We start from the raw sequence: 12,622 nt of genomic DNA, 5'->3' as shown, positions 1-12,622 counted from the left end.
TATCACACAGCCTCGCTATCAGTGTAGGGTAGTCCTCCATCTAATGATCAAACTGAGTACTATATAAACATGATGCTTTTGTCGGATTTGTACAATCGCGGGCATAATGCCCTGGCCCTCCGTAATTGTAACAAATCAGCTGTCCGTGACCCCTTCCTGGTCCCATTCCACCTCGACCTCGTCTGCGCCCCTGAAATCTAGTCGCGCCATCCCTGCATTTGGATCGAGGGCTCACGTTTCGGTTTGCACTCTATAGGCATGAGTCTGATCCATCATTAGTTCATAACTTCTGCAGGTGCACTCATCATGTCCTGCCGACCTGCAGAAATTACAGAACAATTATTGGGACGTCTGCGTATACTTTTGCAAGATATGACAATTATCGGTAGCATGTTTTCCTCCTATCTGACAAATCATGCACCATAATGAAGGTGTTGCGCTCGGTCCTTCTTGTGCCTCCAGTCTTAATGGCATCGACCCTCCTCTCACCAAGTAGTTCGTGAAGACTGAACAATGGTCCTTGTCATGCCCCTGGCCTTTGCATTTTATGCACCATTCCTCCTCGCGCGCCTCTGGTTGAGTTGTCTTGTCCTGTTTCAAACTCTGCATTTTTAGACACAAATTTTGCATTTGCGTGTGGATTTTTTGGACTCCCAGGCCAGAATCTAGTATTGGGGTCTCATGTAGTCTCATTGCAATCTCCAAAGATTCGGAATGGGTGGATAACTTCTACTGTGACAGCGTCATCCTTAAATGTGGCGTTAGTGACGCTACAAACCATGCGCAGTGCTGCCCATATATCAAGGTCATGTTGGCTTCGCGAATCATACTCTTTAGTCTCTGATCCAGATCCCATGGGGTTTCACCTGGAAGCATTGCGATTTCCTTAAACCCGATAATCGATTGTGTCTCTGATTTTGGCCTGCTAAATTCCTTATTCAACGCAACCTGGATATCTGCGATCCCTGTGTTTGGATGGTCATTAGAATGCTTAATGTACCATGTCAGTGCACGATCCTGCAACGCGCTTACCAGCGTTGCCTCTTTTATATTGTCATCCACGACTCCTTGTGATTCCCATACAGTTTTTACCACGAACCAAAATTGGTCCGGATCTTCATTCCCTACTCCTCTGAATACCAGGAATTTTATCGCACTCGCCATATTGAAATGTGGTGGTGGCGGAGGTGGTGTGGGCGAAGATGGAGGTGAAGATGGTGAGATTGGTGGTGGTGGAGGTGGAGGTGGTATGCACAGAATTCACTGCCTTATCAGACTGATCGCACTTCTCGGAGTGACTTTCGCGAACTCTTTCTCACTTTCCCATCGAGACGAAATCAAGGCACTATTTTCTATCTATGCAGTACCTTCATTTCTATAGATCCTCCCACTTCACGTAGCCGAAAACATCAATTTATTCACGTAACCTGCTTTTCACACAATAGCATCTTAGTCCAAGTGTTCAAAGATTTAATGTACTTACTTCGCGGTCCTTTTAGGAAGCGTCATTCTGCCTCGCTGTAGCTGACTATCGTGTCTACCACAAACTCAGTGATAAATCATCCTATTATTAGTTCAAGCCAATGGTCCACAACGCACGTGATCTTATCTTCTGATGCTTCTAGTCTGCACACTAATTTTGGAGTCCACACAATCGGTTTGTCGAGCCTACACCTTCCTTGACTGTCTGCTAGCTTCAGGATCCACTCGTACAACTTAGAGGGGAAGGATGCAAATAAAATTTCGTGGATCTCCGTATATAAGTAGTGCTCCGACCACTGTTCCTTTGATACTCGCAGATTCCTGTTTTCCTGTGACGCGAACTCGTGAATCTTTCTGTCCAACCACCCTTCAATTTCTTTCTTTGTCGGATTCCAGTGACACAACATCAGACATCTCTCATGCAGATCTCGGTCCCAGCAACGAAACCATTTGTTGGCTTGTTGGGGCCTGACCCAGGTTCAGAGGTGATTTAGCCAAACAAATCTCGGTACTACTGGCCCTTTCAGCAATAGTCCGCGGAGCGCGGACTGAGGTCTCACCCGAAGTAGTATGGGAGGGTGCTAGAACCATATTTCCGCACCCTGGAGATGTCTGATGGTTTCAAATGGTCTGCGGTTCCGCACATTGCTATACGCACTTCCCTATACCTCACAGCCTAAGATGCTGCCTTCACGCAGCCCTACTCGAGGGCCGAATAGTGTTATTTCCCAAGTCCTTACTAATAGCACAATGTTAGTTGATTAACTTAGCTTATTTGTACGCTTTCAGTTATACTTAACAATAATCACAATACATATAAGTGTGCGCAGTAAATAAACAGTATAATTGCAAATGATATCAAATATGTAATAACTCTGGAACAGATGCACAGAATTGGTAACAAAACTCTTCTTTATTAATCTCTTCTCCGATTATAGACTCAACTCTACCCTGCGCACTCAGCTGCAGGGGTCCGCGCACTCAGTTGCGGACTCTATTAGGCCTCTGCGTTCTCAGCTGCAGAGCTTCTTTCTACTACTACAACTCAAGACACACATAGACTCTTCTTCTATGTTTCGCTATTTCATTCTATCCATTAAATTCTATGATCATGATGATCTCTTTACAGCTCAGAGCCTCACTCTATTTTTACAATCCCATGGTCCGCGGACCATAGGTAGGCCGACATTACATTCAAACTTAAGGCGGTCAACTCTATGACTCTAACATACATTTCACTCCCGCAATTCATGGAGCTTTACAATAATATCCCTCAAAACTTGGGCTTTGAGCCCCAAAACATGCTGTGGGGGCTGGGGGGCGGGATTCCATGCCCAACAATATGATCATAAGTTTTGTATTTTTGTTGCTATATTTTGGCTATTGGGCATTTTGGATTATGTACTACTTTAGGCTTTTGTCTTTTTAAGTTTTTTTCTAGTATGAACATCAATATGATTTTAGGTGGCTTTTAGTTTTGGTTTTAACTTTTATAGTTGTCTCATGAATGATAAATCATTTAAAAACTTAATTTAATATGTACATTTAATCTTTACACTTTAAAAAAATTAATATATATTAAATTTTAATTTTTAATATATTATATTATTGCGACTTCCAACTTGACGTTTCCTGTAAATTTAGACAAAATTTCTATTCATAACACATACTATTTGTTCTCACGTATCTAAAATACCCACGTACAAAAAAACTCGTGCAACATAAATACAAATCATTCAAACACTTAAAAAAAAAAATCATTGACACGTAAATCACGAACAATATTTTAGCAACCAAAATCAAACTGACCATATACAATTTAAAGCCTTGACGTGAGCAGCGATGAAGAGTAGCTCAATGTGTGACGTTCAAAAGACCAACCTCTCAAATGTGAAAGACGCCATTTAAAATATACTAATTTTCCCACAAACTATTAAACAATTCATTTCACTAAAAACATTGTCGATGTGATCGTTTTAAAATAATGCAAAATAAAATAGTATGATAATAATAATTCAATATACATTAAAGCGGTGTACAAGACGTTATACATTAAAGTGGTGTACAAGACGTTTTTGTTTGTAACAGAAGGGACGTATTTCTTGGTAACAATTTGATGGTTGAAGTTTGTAAATAATAAGTATCTTATTTTTGTATGGATTTAATCTATAATATTAAACAAAAAAATATATTATGAGTTATATAAATGAATTTTTAATAAAGATATTAGTATAAAGTTATGTGAATTATTTATTTATTTTAATTTTTTTTTTATTTTTTTTCAAAAGGTGGAAAAACCTATCAAACTCAGTTTGTCAAACCAACAGTGATCTCTGGCTGCTATCCGCGAATGTCAGTTGACACATCACTGTTATCAAGGAAAACCACGCCACCTGAAATAATCCGCTGGTGGTCCGTAAGGGAGCAGGCTTTCACTCCTGCCAGATGCCTCTGGGTCTTGGGCCGTTAACCTGTTTCCTTACGTCCGAGGAAGACGAGCTCTTAGCCAAGCAGAAGCAGTTTTAGGGCATACTCTTAGTGAATTACTGATTTATTATGAGTTGAGAGTGATTAAATTTTATTATATGTATATTTTTTTTTAAATGGAAAACTTGAAAAAAGATTTACATTTCAAGAGATTTAATCTTTTTTAGTGCTTGATAAATTAGTTATTAAGATAGATCTATAGTAGTTTTTTGTCTTTCTATATATAGACCATCTTCAAGAGATTTAATCTCTTTTAGTGCTCAATAAATCCGTGATTAAGATAAATTTATAGTAGTTTTTTGTCTCTCTATATATAGACCCATGTATGTATAGTCATTTATGTTTTTATTATAGCAAACAATATTTCTTAAAGAATACATTCTGAATTGAGGAAAGACAAAACTATACCTAACCTTCATAATGAATTGTAAAATAAATCTCTAAACTCAATTAAAAATTGTCATAATTTACATTTTTTAAATTTTAACTAGTTAATAAAAATTCGTTTAAAACCAAAAAAAAAAAATTTATAAAATTTGTATAATTTTAATATTTTGAAATTTTTTACACTGATTCTATCTATATATTCAAAAATAAAATTTCACTAAAAAAATTATTACTCAACTTCAAAAAAAATTAAAAAAATAATATATACATCTTAAACGTTATTTTCCCACAATGTAGGGGAAACCATATTTATAATTAAATCACGATATTAAAAAAAAAATTACATACATGTGTGAACGTGATTTGATCCTAAATTAAGAACCAGTCACAAAGTCAACTATTACCTTTACACGTGGGTCCTCCCATAGCTTAGATTTCCAATTGAGCTAAAGATAACTGACTAAAATATGTGCCAAGCTCACTGTCTTTTGCTATCCTATTGAATTCAGCGTATGAGGTCCCATCACATTCGAAATATTGTCTTGGTACAGTGCCAAACTATCTCCGGAATTATTCAATAACACAAAAATGTTCCCCGTAGAATGTAAACTAAGTATTGTCTTTCTCTAACTCTACGAATAGGAGAAGATTTAAAATATGTTTTGTAGTTACAGAGTTATCATTAAAAAAATGTTTATTATCACAATCAAAGTTAAGAAACCTCTCCACCTACAAGTGGATGTAGCAGTCATAAAAATTAATTATCCTGAAATGCTATTATTATTATTATATACTATTACGAATAATTAGTGGAGAGGATTGCTTTGTTGACTATCCTGAAACCTTTTTAACTCTACCCTGCGTACTCAGCTGCAGGGGTCTGCGCACTCAGTTGCGGACTCTACTAGGCCTCTGCGCTCTCAGCTGCAAAGCTTCTTTATACTACTACGACCGAAGACACACATAGACTCTTCTTCTATGCTTCGCTATCTCATTCTATCCATTAAATTCTATGATCATGATGATCTCTTTACAACTCAGAGCCTCGCTCTATTTTTACAATCCCATGGTCCGCGGACCATAGGTAGGCTAACATTACATTCAAACTTAGGGCGGTCAACTCTATGACTCTAACATACATTTCACGTCCACAATTCGTGGTCCTTTACAATAATATCCCTCAAAACTTGGGCTTTGAACCCCAAAACATGTTGTGGGGGCTGGGGGGGGTTCCATTCCCAACAATATGACCATAAGTTTTGTATTTTTGTTGCTATATTTGGCTATTGGGCATTTTGGATTATGTACTACTTCAGGCTTTTGCCTTTTTAAGTTTTTTTCTAATATGAACATCAATATGATTTTAGGTGGCTTTTAATTTTGGTTTTAACTTTTTATGAATATCTCTTGAATAATGAATCATTTAAAAATTTAATTTGATATGTACATTTGATCTTTACACTTTAAAAAATATTAATATATATTAAATTTTAATTTTTAATATATTATATTATTGCGGCTTCCAACTTGACGTTTACTGTAAATTTAAACAAAATTTCTATTCATAACCAATACGACTTGTTCTCACATATCTAAAATACCCACGTGCAAAAAACTCCTACAACATAAATACAAATCATTCAAACACTTTATACAAATCATTCAAACACTTTAAAAAAATCATTGACATGTAAATCACGAACAATATTTTAGCAACCAAAATCAAACTGACCATATCATTGACATGTAAATCACGAACAATATTTTAGCAACCAAAATCAAACTGACCATATCATTGACATGTAAATCACGAACAATATTTTAGCAACCAAAATCAAACTGACCATATACAATTTTAAGCCTTGACATGAGCAGCGATGAAGACTAACTCAATGTGTGACGTTCAAAAGACCAACCTGTCAAATGTGAAAGACGCCATTTAAAATATACTAATTTTCCCACAAACTATTAAACAATTCATTTCACTAAAAACGATTGTCGATGTGATCGTTTTAAAATAATGCAAAAATAAAATAGTATGATAATAATAATTCAATATACATTAAAGCGGTGTACAAGACGTTATACATTAAAGTGGTGTACAAGACGTTTTTGTTTGTAACAGAAGGGATGTATTTCTCGGTAACAATTTGATTGTTGAAGTTTGTAAATAATAAGTATCTTATTTTTTTATGGATTTGAATCTATAATATTAAATAAAATAATATATTATGAGTTATATAAATGAATTTTTAATAAAGATATTAGTATAAAATTAGGTTAATTATTGATTTATTATAAGTTGAGAGCGATTAAATTTTATTATATGTATTTTTTTTAAATGTAAAATTTGAAAAAAGATTTACATTTCAAGAGAAGTACTCGATAAATTAGTGATTAAGATAGATCTATAGTAGTCTTTTGTCTTTCTATATATAAACCATTTTCAAGAGATTTAATCTCTTTTAATGCTCAATAAATCCGTGATTAAGATAAATCTATAGTAGTTTTTTGTCTCTATATATAGACCATGTATGTATAATCATTTATGTTTTTATTATAGCAAACAATATTTCTTAAAAAATACATTCTGAATTGAAGAAAGACAAAATTATACATAACCCTCCTAATGAATTGTAAAATAAATCTCTAAACTCAATTAAAAATTGTCATAATTTACATTTTTTAAATTTTAACTAGTTAATAAAAATTCGTTTAAAACACAAAAAAAAATTAATTTATAAAATTTGTATAATTCTAATATTTTAAAATTTTTTACACTGATTCTATCTATATATTCAAAAATAAAATTTCACTAAAAAAATTATTACTCAACTTCAAAAAAATTTAAAAAATAAAAAAATAATATATACATCTTAAATGTTATTTTCCCACAATGTAGGTGGAAACCATAATTATAATTGAATCACGTTATAAAAAAAATTTACATACATGTGTGAACGTGATTTATCCTAAATTAAGAACCAGTCACAAAGTCAACTATTACCTTTACACGTGGGTCCTCCCATAGCTTAGATTTCCAATTGAGCTAAAGATAACTGACTAAAATATGTGCCAAGCTCACTGTCTTTTGCTATCCTATTGAATTCAGCGTATGAGGTCCCATCACATTCGAAATATTGTCTTGGTACAGTGCCAAACTATCTCCGGAATTATTCAATAACACAAAAATGTTCCCCGTAGAATGTAAACTAAGTATCGTCTTTCTCTAACTCTACGCATAGGAGAAGATTTAAAATATGTTTTGTAGTTACAGAGTTATCATTAAAAAATGTTTATTATCACAATCAAAGTTAAGAAACCTCTCCACCTACAAGTGGATGTAGCAGTCATAAAAATTAATTATCCTGAAATGCTATTATTATTATTATTATATACTATTACGAATAATTAGTGGAGAGGATTGCTTTGTTGACTAGACTTGAATAAATATTCACTTTACGTGATTATTAATAGACGGATGCGACACGGCGTGTTGAATTTATTGCAGTTTGCATACCAAATGGCGACACACAGGAGGAATCTACACCATTATTTGCCGTCCAACAGGAAAAAATCTAAGCGTCTTGACTTTGCGGTCTTCTGACTGAGATTGCCTGGCCGTTCACTTCACGCCCATTCAGTCCAATGCGATCTATCTCCTTCGTCTTCTTTGCAGAATCCGTGCTACTAAGTTTTCCATATCCAGGAGCAAAGCAGAGCAGAGTGTCACAGTACATCATTGCCTTCTTACCAATTCGATGTCTTTCACTCTTTATCAACTTTGCTTTCTTCTTGCGTCTGCCCTTCTCCTCCTCCTCTGCTTCACAACGTCATGTACCGGCGGTGGCTACGAGGAATGCTACTGGGGTACATGTGGGAGCATTGAATTCCAATACCCTTTTGGGAAAATTAACAACGGCTGTGGTGATCCTAAGTTTCAGCTAAACTGTAGTTTGGATAGCAATCCTTTGCTTTTACTCAATGGAGACGAGTATGTCATCTTGCAGCCGACAATCTTGGATAGTAATAGACTTTATAATAATAGCATGACAATTGTTAACTACAATCTATGGAAGAGTATGCCGGGGGGTAATTGCAATCCTGTGGGAAACTACTCTCAATTTTGGTGGCCCGAGTCTCAATTTCGTATAGCCCATGGATACACCAATCTCACGCTTTGGGGGCATTGCAATGAAAGTATTAAAGGGCATAAGCGCCGTTTATGTGGTGCTGATTGGTACTTCATTCCCAATCCAGAATCTGGGAGACGATTCTGCCAAAGCAACATTCAACTGCCAGTTAGTAACAACTTCTCTTTCCAACGGAATCAGGATCTGAGAACACGCCTCTCGACAGGTTTTGAAATAACATGGTATGACGACACGAAGAGAAAACGAAGCTGTGGCGCCTGTAAGACGAGTGGCGGGAGTTGTGGTTATAACATTTCAGAACCAACTAAAACATTTATTTGCTATTGTCCCGACGGCACCTCGCATACAGACATATGCCGTATTGGTACTTTTCCTGAGCCCCTTCTCCCAATTCGACTACGAGACCCAACGCTTAAATTATCAGAGTCTATAAAATTGTTTTAAATGTTCCCTCCGTTCTGCACTCTTGAACCCATGGATAAATGTGCATGTTTTTCCCTATATTGTCAAGTATTCCCCCTCTTTGCAAAAACTATGGATTTTGCTTTTACTAAAAATAGTTGTTATGACCGCGTTGCAGGTCATAAAAGCAGGCCCGCCATTGTAATAGGTAAATATAATTCTTCCTAGTATTCGGTATCTCCACGGTGATTTAATACTGAATTTGTATCTTTCTTTTCATTATTTCTTCGGCGTTGGACAAAGGATCACATTCATATCTATCTGCTCGTGTCACCACAGGTTGCTCCACTGGGGGAATTGCTTTGGTAGCAATAGCGGTACTGTTATTAGGGTATTGTCTGAAAAAAAGGAAAAGTTCTAGTAATTTCTGCAAATATGAGAGAAAGGACATGGAAGCGTGTGTGCTTGGGCGCGAGACAGGCGATTTGCCAATATTCTCTTACGAAGCACTTCGCCAGTCAACAAATTGCTTCCACCAGGAGAACCAACTTGGGGTTGGAGGGTTCGGGTCGGTCTATCTCGGTAAGCTTAGCGATGGAAGAGCTGTGGCGGTAAAGAGACTTTCTCAGGATAACTCCAGGAGGGTCGATCAGTTCATCAATGAGGTTAAGATTTTTTCGACTCTGAATCATCCACACATTGTTCGGCTTTATGGCTGCACCCCTGCAGACGGCCCAGAGCTGCTGCTCGTATACGAATTTGCCCCAAACGGAACCCTAGCTGATCATCTTCATGGCGATCGCAAAGACCCCAAGGGATTACCATGGAATACTCGCTTTAATATTGCTGTTCAAACTGCCCAGGCCTTGGCTTTTCTTCACAGTGTTCATCCGCCTATATTGCACAGAGATGTGAAATCCTCTAACATTCTCTTGGGAGAAAATTTTATTGCCAAAGTGGCTGATTTTGGGCTTTGCAGACTTGTCCCTGTAGATGCCTCACATGTCACCACTTCTCCACAGGGCACACCAGGCTACCTTGATCCAGTGTATTATCAGTGCTATCAGCTGACAGAGAAATCCGATGTTTACAGCTTTGGGGTCGTTTTGGTGGAGATCATCTCTGCCAGATTAGCAGTGGACACAAATCGGAAGACCAGGGAAATCAACCTGGCTGCCATGGCAATAGCTAAGATTCAAGAAGGGGCTTTGCATGAGCTTGTGGATCCGCAGCTGAATGTCGAAAAGAATCATGAGGTGAAGGCCATGGTATGTGCAGTTGCCGAATTAGCGTTCAGATGCCTGGCGTCAGAAAGAGATGACAGACCACACATGGAGCAAGTTGTTGCTGAGCTTGAGGAAATCAGACATTTGTATGGTGGTAGTTCAAATGGTCCAGGTGGACAACAGGAGGGATCCATTTCCAACATCAAACAGCTGAGCACAGCGCCAATATCTCCCACCTCTGTTGAAGACACGTGGCGCACCAGAAGCTTCACTCCCAAGCAGTGCATAATTTCTCCCTTGGAACTTCGTATGCATAGTTTTTAATTTGCAGTTTACAGATTTGCCCCAGAACCTGGCTTTCTGACCTTAACCCAGGAAGTAAAAAGACCACAGCTAATTAACATTCCCGCCTAGCTGGACTGTATAATGGCCAGGAGGCATAACCGCATGCTATTAAGGTAGGGCAGAGAATAATGAGATTTGAACAACTAGGTATATTAGAAATTGAAACAAACCTGTTTCATATTACATGCTGTTTGAGGAAATTTTTGTAGGAAACCTCCCAATGTTATAATATAAACAACATTTGTTTGTATTTTAGTCGATGTCCTCTTGTTTTTAAATTGCTGGGAAGAGTGTCTTGTTTAATTGCAATTGTCTTTATATGTATTGCTTTGCTATTATATAAGGATTTTAGAATGCGAGCAGAACTTCTTTACAAGCACGGAAAAGCGAAGACCTATCTAGCGAGAGCAATTAACTTGAATAAGAAAATTAATAAACTATTTATTTGTGGTTAATTGCTTTAATTATTTACATAAAAATTGATAAAACAATTATAAATGATTTAGTTTTTGTTTTTTTGTCGGTATAAGCAGAACCGGTAGACTTTCCTATAGCCTAGGAGGCTTGGGTCTACTCCTAGCTTTAATGTAATGGCCTAAAAGTACGATCAATAAATGCTTTTTGGTGGGACATTCACACTTTCACCCAACCTAAGGAGCTTAAAAAAAAAACATGAGCCTAGTTAAGAAGGAAAAGAGAATTCTAAATGAAGGATTAGGGTGATAGTGCCCTCATTCTACTGAGATTATCGGATTCCAGAGCATGAACCTAGTTAAGAAGAAAAAGAGAATTTTAAATGAAGGATCAGGGTGATAGTGCCCTCATTCTACTGAGATTATCGGATTCCTTGAAAACTTATTAGAAATTGGTCATCTTGTAGAAATAATAGTTTATCCAGAAATGCAATAACCTTGGAATAAACCAAGATTAACCAAGTTTTCCAAAAATTTTGATGTCTTCATAAATTAATATTGAAATAAGATGCAAATGATTTATATATATGCAAATTATATATATATATATATAAATAATTAATTTGCATCTTATTTCACTGGTGTTTAAAATATATATACACTTTGCATGCGAAATGTAAAAAACAAAAACTTTTTATCAATATTTTATAAATTTTCAACATATTAAGCTAAAACAGTATGATATATTAGAAAAAAAAGCTCGGAAATGACATTTTTTAATGGTTTATGATTGAGTGCACTTTGCAATGAGGTATGAATAGATTGTAATTTCTATTCCATGCATAATATATTTCGTTCTTCCTATTCTAAAGAATAATGTTATTACTGGTATATATAATTAAATATAATATTTTTTAGAATAATGTTATTATTAGTTAGGGATGAATAGATTGTAATGTCTATTTCATGTATAATATATTTTATTCGTTTTATTCTAAAGAATAATGTTATTATTGGTATATATGAATTAAATATAATATTTTTTTTTCAATAACGTTATTCTTGGTATATATATATTAAATATAATATTTTATATAAAATAAAAAAGAAAAGAGTAATAATTTAAGTGTCAAAGAAATAATAATTATTTTTATTTTTGAATTTAGGTTTTTATGATCTATATTATAATTGTTTATAATAGAATTAATGGATCTCGTCTTATTTTGTTTTTCTTCGTTTATTTTTCCTCATAGTAATATTATTTTCTTTTCATTTTTTTAATTCACTTTTCTTTTCTAAATTTTGGCTATTTATTTATTTTTATTTTTATTATTTATTTATTTATTTATAGTTTCTTTTATTATTGTTGAACTATCTTTAGGTGAAAAATCACATAAGAATCAGATGTCATGATCGAATATCCATCTTGTCTTGACGATGAACCACACAAGATGGTTCACATGTTGACAAAAAGTTTCTCATGTGATTTTCACCAAAAGATAGCTCAACAATTATCTGTATAATTTTATAAAACAAAAAATAGAATAATAATACATTCATAATAATTATTAAAAGAAGAGTATTTTAAAATAATTATATGCTATATATTGTGATAGATAATGTATATCTCTCATGATGCCTTAGTAGTAGTAGAGAATTACAAAAACAACAAACTTATTAGAATATGGTCAAAAAATAATAGTAGGAGATTCTAGGTGATTGTAAC

General features: G+C 35.1%; 1 protein-coding gene across 1 annotated transcript; it reads left to right on the top strand.

The window, feature by feature from the left end:
- The first annotated feature begins 8,962 nt into the window (after positions 1-8,962).
- On the top strand, positions 8,963-10,715 carry LOC149174447 (LEAF RUST 10 DISEASE-RESISTANCE LOCUS RECEPTOR-LIKE PROTEIN KINASE-like 1.1). Its single transcript, XM_089422599.1, has 2 exons — positions 8,963-9,120; positions 9,252-10,715. The coding sequence occupies exons 1-2, from the start codon at positions 8,985-8,987 to the stop codon at positions 10,460-10,462; spliced, it is 1,347 nt and encodes a 448-aa protein (XP_089278725.1). The 5' UTR covers positions 8,963-8,984; the 3' UTR covers positions 10,463-10,715.
- Positions 10,716-12,622: the final 1,907 nt, after the last annotated feature.

Source organism: Pinus tabuliformis, chromosome 4_1 (assembly GCF_031772625.1).
Source record: "Pinus tabuliformis cultivar Carrire ecotype Pingquan chromosome 4_1, CPIR1, whole genome shotgun sequence".
Classification (NCBI taxonomy): Eukaryota; Viridiplantae; Streptophyta; class Pinopsida; order Pinales; family Pinaceae; genus Pinus; species Pinus tabuliformis.
This window is presented reverse-complemented; position numbering and strand designations above follow the sequence as displayed.